This window comes from Cyprinus carpio, chromosome B7, assembly GCF_018340385.1.
Source record: "Cyprinus carpio isolate SPL01 chromosome B7, ASM1834038v1, whole genome shotgun sequence".
Taxonomy (NCBI): Eukaryota; Metazoa; Chordata; class Actinopteri; order Cypriniformes; family Cyprinidae; genus Cyprinus; species Cyprinus carpio.
Window position 1 is genome coordinate 16,861,843 of NC_056603.1, and position 16,061 is coordinate 16,877,903.

Genomic DNA, 16,061 nt, shown 5'->3' on the forward strand with positions numbered 1-16,061 from the left:
TGTTGAACAGTGCAGTGGGTGTGTCTTAACAGCTAAGACAGCGCTTCGACACCTCGAAAGTTTCTTTCGTGTAAGTTTGCAGGCCTGTTTAGACTTCCTTATCACGCAGACAAAGTCCACCAAATCGTTGTGTAAGTAACATGTAATATATATAACAGAGCGCAGGTTTCATGTTCAAGCAGTATTGCGTTGTGTTAAACTTTTGTTCACGAGAAAAGTCAAATGTAACGTTATAAAAATAAAAGCCACGAGACTTGCGCGAGCGAGCGGGTGTATATGTTTACCCACTGGCCTTTTTAAAATGTAAAAAGTCAACTATTTTAAACGTGACACGCCATATTAACTTACCTGTGAACATGTGCATCGCATATTTAACAATCACCCACGTCTGACCCCATTTATTTAGCACTGTCGACCATCAAGCTCACAGCCTTACAAGGAAGTGGTTAGATCTTGAGACACACACAAAATAATGTATTTTTGTGTCAGTCTAATAAGACCCTAATGAATTTTCCTTTGCTTTCACAATTTCTTTGTTTTTTTTGTCTTTAAGTGGTGTAATTTGTTTGTTCACACTCACAGGATTGAGTTTGAGCAGAAGATGGACAGTATAGACACAAAGGTACATTGTGTTTACATTTTTATCTGTCCAGATGTTGTTGTTCAGTGAATTAACATTGTGTGTGTGATTTTATCTTCATCTGCAGAGGTTATATGACAGCAACGGCAATGATGGTGCATTTTCAGGGTGTGCTGTACTCTTCTTGGGGTGTAGCAGTCCAACACACAACCTTTTATCACTTTACAAAGACAAGCAAGGGAAATTTAGCCTGTTCAAAGTTATTAAACTCACCCTTATAGGTAAGCATTGATAGAAGTGGCCACCAAGTAAATATTAAGTGTACAGAAACTAAAAGAGTGTGGTGTTTTTGATATACAGTAGATTTATATGTGTTGTAATTGATGCAGTTCTAATTGTGTTTGATCCAGATTCTGTTGGTGGACTTGAAGGGTACGAAATCCTGAAGCTGCACGACGCTGATCCTTTCCTTGGAGTGGAACTTAAATTCATGGCCATGCCTCCCTGTCAGCGATTCCTGGAGAGCTATGCGTGTGGTTCGCTTGCTCAGTTTCTGTCCCAGCATGCCTCACGCCTTCTCACTCTTCTTGATGGGGTTGTCATGGAAACACAACTCAAAGCTGGGATGCATACGTTGGACCAGAGCCTTCAAGATGTAGAGATGTGTCTGGAGCACATACGCCAATCACAGGTATGTGTGTTTGTTTATGCTGATATGACTGCCAGGATAGTTTTATACTGCTCCATACTTTCAGGAGCAGCTGTTTGCACAGGACGCCAGATAATGGAAGAAAATCACAGTTCACTGCTGCTTAACAGAATTTAAACAAAACTATTTTTTTCTGACCTTAAAGTTTACGATGATTCGTATTTAGGCAAAGTTTATATTTAGGCCAAAAGGTCATTGGTGTAAATGGTGCTGGGAATTCCCCGAATCAAGAGAGCCTCGGATATCGCTAGTAAGTAATAAGAAATGTTAATTGAGCATGTTCTTGACACATTTTCAGCTCTGAGACGATATGTTGATTTGATCACATAAGCATGTTTCGGACTGCTGCCTAAATGTTTTCTATACAAAATGTGAATGCTGTAACGTGTGTACTGTTCTGAAACCTGTTTATTCTGCTTTTGTGGTAGATTATATGTGGTGTCTTCAGAAACTGTGAAATGTCTGCAAATTTCAAATTATTGCAACAGTATTGTAGTACCAGGCATCAATGGTGAGAACAAAATGCAAATTTTACTTTGGACATCAATTGGAGATCCAATGCAGGAACCAAATAGTACAGAGTAAATAAAATTATCAAAAATTGAAATGCATTCTTAACATGATTACAAGAGATAATACAGGCTGAATAGAAAAATTTGCTATTAGACTAATTTGCTTTCTTGTTTTTTTGAGGATGAGTAGATGTCACACATCTGTCACGCCTGTTGGCAATTTCTTCAAAGCTTAATTTGTGCTGTAGAGTTAGATGCAGTGACTAGAAGTACTAACTTAAAATTTATTTATTTTGCATTTTTCCTGCCTTTTAAAAGTCAATAGGCCTGTTTGGTTTGTACACTTTCTTTCTGTGATTATATGGTTGCAGTTTTATAATTTGCATTTAACCCCTTTTTCCCTGCTGTCTGCGGCCTTGTCAAGACAGAACTATGAATCAGTATTCATTTTTACGTTTGCAGAGTCAGAGATGTGAAAACCATTCTTTTCCTTTCAGTTCCTTTAGGTGTAAAAGCAGGAATGCTTGCTGTCAGACTGAGATTTCAGGGATAAAATTTGAACAGAATCTCCTCCTAGAGCTTAAAAGCTACTCGGGTCAGAACTTCAGACTGTTCTGACTCGGGTTGCTATATCTTTTCTAACTGATCCAATTTACAGTTTTCCTAAAAATGACGATCAAACCTTGGAAAAATCCCATAGACTTTTATTGAACAGTCTTGGCTGATCTGAACATTCCGTCAAACTGTCAAAATTCTAATTTAAACACAGACTCAATTAAACTGCCATTTTATGTACTATTTCCAAGCCATTTAAACTCATTCAAACTCATTTAATCTATCTATCTGTCTATCTAATATATATATATATATATAAAACCGCAAAGCAACTCCTTAGCAACTGCACAGCAACACCCTAGCAACAACCCCAAGTACCCTAGAAACTGCATAGCAAAACCTTAGCAACTACCTGAGTGCCCTAGCAACACCTTAGCAACCACACTGAGTACCCTATGAACCACATTTCAACACCCAAGCAGGCACCCTGAGTACCCTAGCAACACCTTGGCAATTGCTCCGGGTACCCTAAAAACCGCATAGCAACACCCTAGCAACCACCCCAAGTACCCTAGCAACCCCATAGTAACACCTTAGCAACCACCCTGGGTATCCTAGTAACACCCTAGCAACTGCCCTGGGTACCCTAGCAACTGCATAGCAATACCCTAGCAACCGCAAAGGAACACCCTAGCAACAACCCCAAGTACCCTAGCAACACCCTAGCAGCCATTCTGAGTACCCTAGCAACACCTTAACATCCATCCTAGTAACCAAACCTGGGTACCCTAGCATCCCTCATGTTGTTAATAAATTATAATCTTCCAGGTAACAAAATGTTTAGGGCTGAAATTGCTGTGCCTAGAATTCCTATGCGTTTTTGTTAATTTTTTTTAATTTTTGAGGTATGTTAATTTTTAGGGCTGAAATTGTTGTTCATGTTATTAACCTTCTAATGCATGGTAGCAATGTGCTAAAGCATGCAAACAATAGCCTGTTTAATCATGTTAGCAACATGTTAAATCATGATAACAATGTGATAGTAAGTGTGTCTATCTAATCTATCTGACCATTTCTATCTATCTATCTGTCTATCTATCTATCTGTCTATCTATCTGTCTGTCTATATAATCTGACCATTTCTATCTATAACTATAATATAACAACTATATTATATATAACTACCCTGAGCACCTAAGCAACCACATCGCTAGCTTTTAAAACTACTAAACTAAAACTTAAATTATTGAAAACCTTCAAACTTCAAGCTTTTCAAACTACTTTTTAAAACTACTTCAAACTTTCTGGCTAGGCTTTTTCAAGCCAACTTAAAGTTTGTCTACAAACTTTACTCGTCTAGTTAATCATTTGAAACCTTGTGCCAAAACTAGTCAGGTCAGAAGGCCTGTGACCTCTTGCATATTCTTGCTGTAAAGCCGTCCTTCTCTGTCCTGATGTCATTATGGACATTGTGACTGCAAATGCAGAAGTACAGGTGTTATGTGAAGCAGTCTGTATGTAGTTACTGTATCAGTCTTGATGAAAACAGTGAGAGGATATCTCATTATTGTGAGACTCCCAGGGAAATTAACACCATTTGAGAAAAATGTAAAAGGGATATAGTTCACCCAAAAATGAAAATTCTGACATTAATTAGCCTACTCACCCTCATGTCGTTCCAATTCTGTAAGACTTTCGTCTTTGGAACACAAATTAAGATATTTTTGATGAAATCCGAGAGCTTTCTGACCCTGCATAGACAGCAATGCAGCTACCACATTCAAGGCCCAGAAGAGGTAGTTAGGACATTGTTAAAATAGTCCATTTGACATCAGTGGTTCAACCTTTGGTACTCTTGTGAATGAGCATCGAAAGACTGACACAGAAGAGGAGAAATTGTTAAATAAAGTCAGTATTTTTGTTTTCTTCACGCGCAAAAAGAATTCTCGTAGCATCATAACATCGCGGTTGAACCACTGATGGACGTGGACTATTTTGATGATGTCCTCACTACATTTCTGGGCCTTGAACATGGTAGTTGTGTTGCTGTCTATGCAGGGTGAGAAAGCTCTCGGATTTCATCAAAAATATCTTAATTTGTGTTTTGAAGATCGAACGAACGACATGAGGGTGAGTAATTAATTTCAGAACTGTAATGTTTGGGTGAACTATCCCTTTAAATCTCTTTTTTAAATAAACAGCTGCCGGATGTGCCTTACCTTCTGTGAATGTAACAATATAGTTCAGGTGTTTTCAAATAAACAGCTGTTTATTTAATGAATGGCTGTTTTGTAGCCTGTGCGTTTGCGAGATGACGAGGTCACACAGTTGGAGCAGCAGCTGCAGAACAGCTTCGGTCCTCCCAGTCAACCGCCGCAGGAGCTGCCCAGGAACTGCTTTCTGTTTCAGAAAAGAGTTTTTGGTGAGTTTTAATTATTTAAATGTATGTGATGATGCAGATTACATTTGTATTTCTTTTATCGCGGACTAGTTTTCACCTTCAGATTGTTTGATGTTTGTCTCCTCCTTCCCGATGCTCTCAGACGATAGGCCTTTGACTTCAGCAGACCAGCAGCGGTTTGCTGCTCATGTGGGACGTGATTGGAAACGAGTGGGACGGGCTTTACAAAAGAACTGCCGTGCCCTAAAAGGCCCTGCTATCGACAATCTCGCCTATGAGTATGAGAGGGAAGGGCTTTATGAACAGGCCTATCAACTGCTTGGACGTTTCATCCAATCAGAGGGCAGGAGTGCCAAACTGAGCCGTCTTATCAGTGCTCTAGAGGAGACAAAACTGACGAGCATGGCAGAGATCATGCTTGGCATCCAGCCACGAGATTGAGACTGTACGAGAATGAATGAGTGATGTGCATGTGTGTGTGTTCGTTTTGTACATGTGTGATTGTTTCCAAGATATATAGCTAAATTTGAAGAGTGTGCACACTCATTTTTGTGAAATGTTTTTTCATCATGACCTTATCATTTCTAGCTGTCTCTTACTTGAAATTTCACAATCACTTGTCGTCTGGCCAGAATGAAATAAATTTTAAATAAAGAGTTTTTCATGCATATTTCATGCGTAACTCAAGATTTGTCCTCCACATTGTCCTGTCTGCGTTTTATCAGGTCAGGAAAAGTTGCATCTCAGAGCCGTTATGTGCATAAGAGCAACAAACTGTAGATGCTAAAAACAGCATCACTTTAACTTCCAGATCTTGAGTGCGTTTTTAAACAGTGAATTGCCCTTGACATTGAAGGGAGCAGTGTTATTGTTAGAAGGCACTTAGTGTAGCAGGACTACTGCTACAGCACAGCTAATATGGACTGACTCTAAATCGGCACATTACATGAAATCACTCACACGTTAAGACAACTGGAAATACAGAGCTTGACGCCACTTTAAAAATTAAATTGTGGGGACCAAATTCCTGTTATGCATATTAAGGATATTACTGAACTATAGATTACTTTCATAATAATGTTTCTAAATAAACTGCTTTCTAGTCCAAAAGCTTAATCTGATCAAAAACCGGTCCACTGAGTATAGGTCACCTATATTGATCTAATTTTTTTAAAACAGACTAGAAAGGATAAATATGATATGAGGCAGTATTAAAGAATCCTAGGTGAATGTATATTGCTTTTAGAAATTCAATCCTGAAATCAATATTCGGATGTTCTATAAATAAACACCAACCCACGTTACTGTAGCATATTACTACCAAACATTTGGAGAAAAGACTGTGGATTTCCTATTTTAGGTTTTTTTTTGTTTTTTTTGGATCTGAGAAAAAGGTGTGGTTAAATGAATTAGTCAAATAATTAGTTGGAAAAAAATAAAAACAGGAAAAATGAAAAAGAGTCAACATCTGTACCTGATCGTGTTCTAATACGCTATGAGATGCTATTATTCTTAGAAATTAATTTTAGCTTAATGGTATCTATTGAGGGTGGTCAGATTAATGAAATGGATGAGGCCATTAAAGCATTACGCAGACCTGCCATTAAAGTATTACATGGTTAAGAGATCACGTTCATTTTAGTTATGGGGATTTAGATGCTCCTTGTTGTTTTCTAGAGTGAAATCTAACATTTTTATTTATGAAAAACCTGGTGATTAAATACCAGAGAAAATTACTCAACAGTTCCATTGTTACTTGTCCGGTGACATGTTTTGATAACTGTTTTATTTATACTTTCATTTAGCAAGAAATGTAAAGATTTCCTTGATTTTAGTTCGCTCAAAAAAATAAATGCTACACACATATGATTATGTAATGATATTTCAACATACGTTAGCGCTTATGAAGGAGGGTCTGTGATTTTGTCTCCACCCTGGTAATAAAGATAAAAGCATGTTAAGCAGGCAATGTGGCTCGATATTGCTCTTGATCTTAGTAAAGTAATCCATCAGAGTGACCTGTGTGTGAGTCACTGGTGTGTTCAGAAACTAAAGAGTCCTGTGCAGTTAGGGCTGGGCTTGGCATGAAATCAAAGCTGAAGTTATGCATTACATTTTCCCCTCCCCTTGGTCACATTTCAAAGAATCAGTTAGATATTTATCTTTACCTAGAAGTATATGCATTTATTTATTTGTATATGCACAATATCCCTTCTGCGTCACAAATATTCACAATATTTTTTTCTGTGCAAACATTGACATTCAGGCCGACGAAAGAAAGCCAGAAGAATAACACTAAGCGTGAAATGATGATGTATGCGCATGCATTTATTTTAAAATCTTGCGTGAGGCCATCCTAAGATCTCCAGAGATTAACACTAGATTTTAAAAACTCACTCAGTGATCTCCTTTTTTTAAAGCATCTCACCCATATAACAGTTGCTGAAGCACAAACTCTTAAAGCATTATTATGTGTCGCTATCTAAAATCCAGCAGCAGAACATCTGGCTCATATGCCAGCGGTTAGGCATTAGAGAAATCCACAGGAATCTTTTAGAGCTGTAAGATTGGGAGGGTGTAGGAGAGAATATTTGTATTATATATTAGTATATCTGTGCTCCATTACTGCAGTTTTTTTTAAACTAAAGATGTTCATGTAACTTGGCTGGGACAGGGATTTCAGGGACAGGGACACACATATTTAAATGTTTACCTTGAATGCACTTTAAGTTGTTTTAAAGCATCTTCTAATTGCATAAATATGAATGTAATTTTTAAAAGCATCACTGTACAAATTAGATTTGGTGAATAACAGTAAATAAAATGGAGACATTTTGAAATCTCTCCTACACACACATATAATAAAATATATAATTACACACAATTGTCAGCTGTAATATTGTGTTTATAATAGTTCTGTAACCAAGTTATTTTTAAGAAATTGACTAATTTATGTTGCAGACAAAAATTGGTTTATTTGTATCATTTCAAATAAAAGAAGCCAACACATTTAGTTTTTGCATATTGCCAAACAATAACCTATGGATGCTTATTTATTAAACTGAATTTAAAAAATTAATTGCGAGATTACATCTCAAAATTCTAACTTTATAAATTCAAACTTTGTCTCACAATTGGAATTTTTGCTATTCCTCTGAATTCTGAGCTTACATTTTGCAATTCAGTTTTATATCACTTTATATCTAACAACAAAAAAAAAGAGTCAGAATTGTGAGATATAAACTCAGAATTGCAAGAGGAAAAAGTCAAAATTGTGCTCATTTTGTGAGGAAAAAAAGTTTAATTAATTATTTTTTTTTATTCCATGGTAGAAATAAGCCTCCATAATGCACAGTCTAAAAGCTAAAAGTTGGTCTGGAACAGCGTATTTGAGCGAAAAAAGCAAGAGAGAAATTGCACTCCTAATCAAATTAGAGGACTGGAACATGTCCAGCCATTGTTTGTTGAATATTTGAATTTTAAGAAACAAAAGAAAATCCTGCACACTACCAATACTTGCAAAAGTATCAAAAGCAGTTTTGATACTTTTCCAAGTATTGGTAGTGTGCAGGATTTTCTTAAGGTTTCCTTTTCTTTTGTCTTTTGTCTTGGGTTTTTAAAATTTTTTTTTTTTTTTTTATTTTTTTATTTTTTTTGTCTTTGTTCCTGCGCACCTAACTATTACCTGCAGGTGTGCGATGATGGTTGTTAAATAAAACATTTGAATTTTAAAATGTAAAAATTTTGTATGGCTCCACAAAATACTAAAATAGGCCTACAGTTTTACAACAAAACATAAAATAAATAAAAATGAGCAGAACGTGGGACATATCCAATACGTCAACAAACAAACCAAACAACCTCAGAGATATAGCTATATTTCGGCTGCAACAAAACAGATGTTCGCGAGCCCTGCTCCTCGTGTGACGTCAGCGCGATGAGAGGGGTTTGCCCCTCGCGCATGAGGAGGGAACTACAGGAAGAGAGGATCTCGTGCCGCCGCCCAATAGACACCCGCGATCCGGAGCGCGAGCAGGAGCAGCAACCTCCTCCCAATCAAGAGGCCGGAGTGCGAGCCTGTACCTGACCTCAATTCGGCTTGGATGCTTTAGCAACAATCGGCAGACTGAGCGAGCGAGAGAGGAGAGAGTGTGGGACAGAGACGGATATTTGGGATACAGCTGTCGCGCGTCCCGACTCTCGGTCTTGCAATGGGATGCACGTTAAGTGCAGAGGAGCGCGCGGCTCTGGACCGGAGCAAAGCGATCGAGAAAAACCTGAAGGAAGACGGATTAAGCGCAGCCAAAGATGTCAAATTACTGCTGCTGGGTAAGTCGTCCCAGGGATAAGGATGCTGCATGTGTGTAAGTGTGTGTGTGTGTGTGTGTGTGTGTGTGTGTGACAGCACTGACACAACCTGTGTCTCCGCAGGCGGAGGGGAGTCGGGGAAGAGCACCATCGTCAAACAGATGAAGTAAGTGCGGGGTTTTAACATGCTTCGTGATTGTGTGCATTTTCTTTTAGGTTCAGTCGTGTTTTTAAACGGTTTAAGGTTGGGAAGTGTTTGTGTCGCGCTGTTCAGTGTGTGGTAGTGCTGAAACAAGCGCACCCCAAGAGACAGCGCTGCGTGTGTGTGTGTGTTAGTAGCATGTGTGCAGTGTACCTCGTCGCTGTCTCTGCTGGCTTGGTCTCCAGTTCCTTTATGTTTCACGTTTTTGTCATGTGCTGTGCATTTAATCTGGATCTGCATTTGTGTGTTGTGCCATGTTATGCATTAAGGCCTTCTGTTCATTTTGTCATCTGACAGTGTGTGCTTGAGAGAGAGAGTGTGTGTGTGTGTGTGTGTGTGTGAGACATTAGAATCTTTCTCTGTATTAATCTTAATGGGTGGCTTTTAGTGCCTGATCCCTGCAGTCTCGTTTAGCGTTATCCGCCCATTAAACAGATTTACCAGGACTATGCCACCTAACCATACATTTGAATAACTATGGATGCACATACAACTATTTTAAACTCTTGTGGCCAGCTGTGTTGTATTATTAAATATCATTTTACAGATCAAACTCATTTTACTCCACCAGCATCTCTGCAGTTTTTGTAATTCAAAGCATCCACAACTATATCTCAGATTTAGGATATATTTTAAGGTTTTAAATACACTCTTACTAGTTACACTTTAACTTTTTTATTACTGTTAGACAGTTATTGTATAGTTACAGTTTAACTTGTGGTTTAAAATATTAAGGGGACCAACAACTTGGGTTATGCATCCTGTAGAAGCACATGACTGATTGTTGCATAATCTCTAATCAAACTGCTTCTGCAACGACATATCCAGCCATATGCATATATGAACACACATAATTTCAGTTCTGTTGTGTTTGAATAGTGCACTTGTTTCTATAATGTCTATTCTCTGTTGTGTGTATGTGTCAGGATTATCCATGAAGATGGGTTCTCTGGAGACGACATAAAGCAGTTTAAACCTGTGGTCTATAGCAACACCATTCAGAGCCTCGCCACCATCTTACGAGCAATGGAAACTCTTGGTATAGAGTACGCAGACAAGGGCAGAACTGTATGTATATTACATGCACACGCTCTTCTGAACTGACTTTGAGATAATGAAGTGCAAGTGGCAAGTGTGAATTTCTTAAATATTCAAATAAAGTACATTTTTTTTGTTTTTTTTTATGAAACATTTAATCTGTATATAATGTTTTAATATATCATTATATGTATTACTTTTGTTCAAACATCTTAATACTTAATAATATAATTGTTTTGATACAACAATACAAGGAGAGGAAAACAACAGGACAGTTTGCCTACTGTTACCTATATCCTTGTTTTGATTTACAGTGTTCTTTAATGTTTGCATTAGATTTTCCTGGTGATTGAACTCACCTTGCATTACCCAAATCCCACTTCCCAGAGGATGCACTGAGCTACAGTGACACCTAGTGCATTAGTTAGAGAATATCATTGTGATTGCCAATGCAATGCACATTAAGTGGGTGTCATTCTGCACTTATATGCATTTAACAGAATGTTTGTAACATTTGGAGTGTGTTTATAGGCAGATGGTAAGATGGTATTTGATGTGGTCAGTCGTATGGAAGACACAGAGCCATATTCAACAGAACTGCTGGCTGCCATGATTCGTCTGTGGGCTGATGCTGGGACTCAAGCTTGCTTTAGCCGCTCACGAGAGTATCAGCTCAACGACTCTGCCCAATAGTAAGTCCCACTGTTAGACACACATGAGATGATGCAATGAGCATATCACTGTCAGGTGTAATGCTACACACCCTATGTATCATAATACATATTTTAAAATGCACACGGGTGTTGTGTGTTTCAGTTACCTAGACTGTTTGCAGCGCATTGGATCTCCAGATTACCTCCCAACTGAACAGGATATTCTTCGAACCCGAGTCAAAACTACTGGCATCGTTGAGACCCATTTTTCCTTCAAGAACCTTAACTTTAGGTATCTGCTGAATAGTTATGTTTCATGAGTTAAATGCATTATTTATTGGGAATTCAAAAGTGAGGATTTTTCCAGGCCTTCTAAAATCATGTTATTATACCTTATCAAACTGTATATGTCTGCATAATATAAGCAAATATATAGAGCTGAATCTGAACCGGGTTCATTCAAATAGCAACACATATGTGACCATGGACCACAAAACCAGTCATAAGGGTCAGTTTTTCAAATTGAGATTTATACATCATCTGAAAGCTGAATAAATAAGCTTTCCATTGATGTATGTTTGTTATGATAGTAAGAATATTTGGCCGAGATACAACTATTTGAAAATCTGGAATCTGAGGGTGCAAAAAAATCTAAATACTGAGAAAATTGATTTAAAGTTGTCCAAATTAAGTTCTTAGCAATGCAAATTACTAATCAAAAATTAAGTTTTGATATATTTACAGTAGGAAATTTAGAAAATATCTTGATGGAACATCATCTTTACTTAATATCCTAATGATTTTTGGCATAAAAGAAAAATCATTAATTTTGACCCATACAGTGTATTTTTGGCTATTGTTACAAATATACCCCAGCAACTTAAGACTGGTTTTGTGGTCCAGGGTCACATATTGTCAAATCACCCAGCCCTAAAGTTGCTCAGTGTAAATTTTAAGACATATTAGTATGAAGCTGCTTTGAAACCGTGTTTATTGTAAAAAGCACAATATAAATCTGACTTGATTTAATTTGTTTTTTAATAAATTTAGAAAAAAAAATGATTGGAAATATTTGTTGAATGAAAAGGAACTCAGATGTTAAATAGCAGAAATTACAAGATCTGTATAATCTGTATAAGTTTTAAGTAATTGACATAAGGAATTGGAAAATCGTTCCTTTTAATTCACTTTACCAGTGTTTTAGACAGTGCAAATCTGATATCTTTGGTCGACCTATTTTGTTTCTTAACATGCATTGTGTTTCTTGTGTATGTGCACACATGCATGTACATGGCTTTGCATGTGTCCTTAAAGTGTGTGATGTTTTGTCCCCAGGCTGTTTGATGTGGGGGGACAGAGATCAGAGAGGAAAAAATGGATTCACTGCTTTGAGGATGTGACAGCCATTATCTTCTGTGTTGCAATGAGTGGATATGACCAAATGCTCCATGAAGACGAAACCACGGTGACCTATTACACCTAGACTTACACCTGATCATTTATACAGCTTGTACACTCACAACATTTTGTGGTAAATCAGTTCAAAAATTTCCATCTTTGCATTTGCTATTTGTTCTCTAAAACAATCCTTCAATGGTCAACCTGAAGTTGATCTGAATCACCAAAAAAGTGAAGTGTGAACTGACGTGATATACAGCCAAGTATGATGACCCATACTCAGAATTAATTAGTGTTCTTTTTTTAAATCATAAGTGGTGAAAAAAAAAACGTGGTCACACACCCGGAGCAGTGGGCAGCCATTTATGCTGCGCGCCCGGGAGCAGTTGGGGGTTCGGTGCCTTACTAAAGAGCACCTCAGTCGTGGTGTTGCCGGCCCGAGACTCGAACCCACAACCTTAGGGTTAGGAGTCAAACTCTCTAACCACTAGGCCACGAAATGTATATATTCATTTAATATATACATTTTTTTACACACACACACACACACACATGCACATTTATATATAGATTTACAAATATAAATTATTTGATTGGTTATAAATTATTATATAATTACATTTTACACACACATTTATAAAAAATGCTACATATATATATTCTAAATATAATATAAAAAAAAAACAGATTTAACAAGCTAGCAGAGTTTAAATGCTCATGGTAATTATGCAGTTTAAAAAATACAAATGTTTGATTCAATATTTTCTCTCTCTTCCCTGCAGAACCGTATGCATGAGTCTCTGATGCTCTTTGACTCTATATGTAACAATAAGTTCTTTGTTGACACGTCCATCATCCTTTTCCTTAATAAGAAGGACCTTTTTGGAGAAAAGATTGTGAAATCTCCACTGAATATCTGCTTCCCAGAATACACAGGTACAACAGCTATGCACACACGTGTACATAAGAAATTTACAGATATAAAAAAGGCTCAAAAAAACTCCACCTCTTCATCTTTCCTGTAGGCCCAAATACATTCGAAGCGGCGGCTACATATATACAGGGTCAGTTTGAAAGTAAGAATCGCTCCCCTAACAAAGAGATCTACTGTCATCTAACCTGCGCTACAGACACAGGAAACATCCAAGTGGTCTTTGATGCTGTCACTGACATCATCATCGCCAATAACCTGCGTGGTTGTGGCCTCTACTGAGATCCGACTTCGCTTGTTGCCTATCCAAATGCTAACAAGTGACTGAACTGACACCCCTGTGACTTTGGCCAAGGCACTACCCTATTTCATTTCACTCTGTCAGTTTTTTGTTCAGAATATTTATCCCTTAGTTTCCTTTGTAGTTTGTCAGTACATTTTGCTGGAGTAAATAACGTATGGGTGTGCATGTATAGTGTAAAGATGAGCGTTTGGCCGGGCATAGATGCTTTAAGCATGAGTGCATGTGTGTGAGTGTAAGGTGAGAGTGTTTGTCAGGTGATAACTCACAAAGGTTCTCTGCTGTGTAAGAGACTTCCAAGTGCTGGTATGATCCTAAACTAAAATGATCTCAAAAACCCGGAAGGATCACTGACTCTTGCAGGCTTAAAATCTAAAAATATTGAGGGACTATGAGCAAGATACATGGTGAATCATTTAGAAGAGCTGAATGTCATTTCAGAAACTGAATGTTGTCCAGGGCAGCTCTTTAAGCCAAAGTTGTTGCAGACCTGGCATCGCCCCTCTTTGGGACTCTGCTTACGCGCTGGCTTCAGGCTGTGACATAAAATGCCTTTCAGCAAATGAAGCCTCTTACAAAGTGTGATGATGTTGACAACATTCTCACTCAACATGAGCACAAATAGTTCCAAATCTTTTCAGTTTTTATTTCTGTATAAATTACTCTGTAGTTTATTTATTTATACTATAAGCGCATGTATTTACATATTTTGTATGCCCCACACTTTGTGCACCCTATCAATGTCGGGCAATGAATACAAACAAACTAGCTTTCAGACTTTAGATGGAGAACAGCGTAAATATTAAGACAGTCATTCAGATTCATATATAACTGAACGAATGAGCTATTGCTTCTTTTTAACTCACTCTCTTTAACTGATGACATAATGACGTGTGAGAGTGTGTACAGATGCGTGTGCGTGTGCGATGCATGCACATTCTTTATTCAACCATGAGCTGTTACTTAACTCAGATGTCTTTTCCTCTTTCTCTGCTGTGGATGGATTTGTTTGTTTGGTGCACTGAATGTCCTCTTTCCTCCCTTGGGGTAATACTGCACTGTAACTGCTGGGTTTAGTCTTCTGACCGACCAATGAAATGTTTACATTAAAAAAGAAAACACTTTAGCACCAACTACTGGCTGTGTACTGATTTGTCCCTCCTTTAGCATGGTTAGTCTACAGTGGTTTAATCTGCAGTTATCAAGAACTGGGCTGCGTCTATGATGGCAGTAGTTACATAAATACATAAAATAAGATCAGCGTGAAAGATAAGAGTAAAGCCAGGCATTCCTATTATATTTGTCTGATGCCCACATAAAACTGAGCGAGATCCCAAGTTCATCCATCAGCGCGCTCACGCGTATGACGTTCCCACGTGATTGTGACGCACGAATGAGCGATTAGATTTTTTTTGTACCAGACTTTTCCACGGAAGCATCATACGTTCGTTGGAATTAAGGTGCCAAAATGGACCAGTGTGACTGTTCGAAATGTAAGTAAACAAACCAAATATATGCAGTCTGAGTAATTTTAGCAAGAGAATACGGTAAGACCATCTGTCTGTGTTGTAGCTGGATCTTGTAACTGCGGGCAAAACTGCAAATGCCCCAACTGCAAGTGCGCACATAGCAAGAAAAGTGAGTCGAATAACTAACCCTTTGGCATATTAAACATCACTTCACCCAGAACTCCGCAGAATGAAATAATTTCCCTCTTTTCGCCCCGGTAGGTTGCGGCAGTTGTCCATCTGAATGCAGTAAGGACAAGAAGGGCTGCGAGAGCGCGTGCAAGGACAAGGAGAAATCGTGCGACACACACTGCTGCAAATGAAAGTCTGTGACACTGTGTTCCTGTAATAATAAAACATACAATACCGCCGTGTACTCCTGCATTTGTTGTGGTTATTGATTTAATCAAAGGATGTCGTTTTGTTATACTATAAAAAAGTAGCACGGGTATATTTGTAGCAATAGTCAACAATACACTGGTCAAACATTGGCTACATGGGGCAAAATGGTCGCCAAGAATCATTAAGATATTAAGTATGTTCAATGAAGATAATTTGTAAATGTCCTACTGTACAAATATCAAAACTTATGTTTTTTATTAGTAGTATGCATTGCTAAGAACTTAATTTGGACAACTTTAAAGGCGATTTTCTCAGTATTTAGAATTTATTTATTTAATTTATTTTTTTGCACCCCCAGATTGCAGATTTTCACATAGTTGTATCTCAGCCAAATATGTTCCTGTCTTAACAAACCATATATCAGTCAATGGAAAGCGTATTTATTCAGCTTTCAGATGTGAGGGATACGATTCCTAAAATTTAACTGCTATTTTGGATGTATACATTTGACACTGTGTGTATTAAGTATTGAGACATTACAAAAGACAACCTGAAAACATTTTTCCTATTTAAATTAATTGTAATATTTTTGCTATATCACATTATCAAACCAAAGTTATATG

The 16,061-nt window shown here is 37.7% G+C and overlaps 3 protein-coding genes and 1 long non-coding RNA gene across 6 annotated transcripts; 3 read left to right on the top strand and 1 right to left on the bottom strand.

The window, feature by feature from the left end:
* Positions 1–24: 24 nt before the first annotated feature.
* Positions 25–5,427, top strand: tradd (tnfrsf1a-associated via death domain). Of its 3 annotated transcripts, none has more exons than XM_042727567.1 (6): positions 25–131; positions 583–622; positions 708–861; positions 991–1,271; positions 4,652–4,778; positions 4,900–5,427. In XM_042727567.1, exons 2-6 carry the CDS (start codon positions 602–604, stop codon positions 5,196–5,198), a joined length of 882 nt encoding a protein of 293 aa, XP_042583501.1. In that variant the 5' UTR covers positions 25–131; positions 583–601; the 3' UTR covers positions 5,199–5,427. The 3 variants fall into 3 exon arrangements, with proteins under 3 accessions (XP_042583501.1, XP_042583502.1, XP_042583503.1); XM_042727568.1 differs by having other exon boundaries at positions 52–131; positions 554–622; XM_042727569.1 differs by having other exon boundaries at positions 52–70.
* On the bottom strand, positions 3,708–4,995 carry LOC122137957. The gene is made up of 3 exons (XR_006155172.1): positions 4,855–4,995; positions 4,576–4,756; positions 3,708–3,831 (listed from the first exon to the last, which is right to left on the bottom strand). It is a non-coding gene; the product is annotated as an uncharacterized LOC122137957 (long non-coding RNA).
* A 3,151-nt stretch (positions 5,428–8,578) lies between the features above and the next one.
* gnao1b (guanine nucleotide binding protein (G protein), alpha activating activity polypeptide O, b) lies at positions 8,579–14,721 on the top strand. The gene is made up of 8 exons (XM_019106889.2): positions 8,579–9,086; positions 9,189–9,231; positions 10,194–10,335; positions 10,837–10,997; positions 11,122–11,250; positions 12,294–12,423; positions 13,139–13,292; positions 13,382–14,721. The coding sequence occupies exons 1-8, from the start codon at positions 8,969–8,971 to the stop codon at positions 13,567–13,569; spliced, it is 1,065 nt and encodes a 354-aa protein (XP_018962434.1). The 5' UTR covers positions 8,579–8,968; the 3' UTR covers positions 13,570–14,721.
* Positions 14,722–14,924: 203 nt separating this feature from the next.
* On the top strand, positions 14,925–15,472 carry mtbl (metallothionein-B-like). The gene is made up of 3 exons (XM_019106903.2): positions 14,925–15,081; positions 15,161–15,226; positions 15,319–15,472. Exons 1-3 carry the CDS (start codon positions 15,057–15,059, stop codon positions 15,417–15,419), a joined length of 192 nt encoding a protein of 63 aa, XP_018962448.1. The 5' UTR covers positions 14,925–15,056; the 3' UTR covers positions 15,420–15,472.
* Positions 15,473–16,061: the final 589 nt, after the last annotated feature.

Excerpts from the sequence above, each read along its gene's own strand:
- tradd (XM_042727567.1), top strand. The coding sequence starts at position 602 with ATGGACAGTATAGACACAAAG. Across the intron at positions 1,272-4,651 it reads AGCACATACGCCAATCACAG|CCTGTGCGTTTGCGAGATGA; the intron begins GTATGTGTGTTT and ends GCTGTTTTGTAG. Across the intron at positions 4,779-4,899 it reads GTTTCAGAAAAGAGTTTTTG|ACGATAGGCCTTTGACTTCA; the intron begins GTGAGTTTTAAT and ends CGATGCTCTCAG.
- gnao1b (XM_019106889.2), top strand. The coding sequence starts at position 8,969 with ATGGGATGCACGTTAAGTGCAGAGGAGCGCGCGGCTCTGGACCGGAGC. Across the intron at positions 12,424-13,138 it reads TCCATGAAGACGAAACCACG|AACCGTATGCATGAGTCTCT; the intron begins GTGACCTATTAC and ends TCTTCCCTGCAG. Across the intron at positions 13,293-13,381 it reads CTGCTTCCCAGAATACACAG|GCCCAAATACATTCGAAGCG; the intron begins GTACAACAGCTA and ends TCTTTCCTGTAG.
- mtbl (XM_019106903.2), top strand. The coding sequence starts at position 15,057 with ATGGACCAGTGTGACTGTTCGAAAT. Across the intron at positions 15,082-15,160 it reads CCAGTGTGACTGTTCGAAAT|CTGGATCTTGTAACTGCGGG; the intron begins GTAAGTAAACAA and ends TCTGTGTTGTAG. Across the intron at positions 15,227-15,318 it reads GTGCGCACATAGCAAGAAAA|GTTGCGGCAGTTGTCCATCT; the intron begins GTGAGTCGAATA and ends TCGCCCCGGTAG.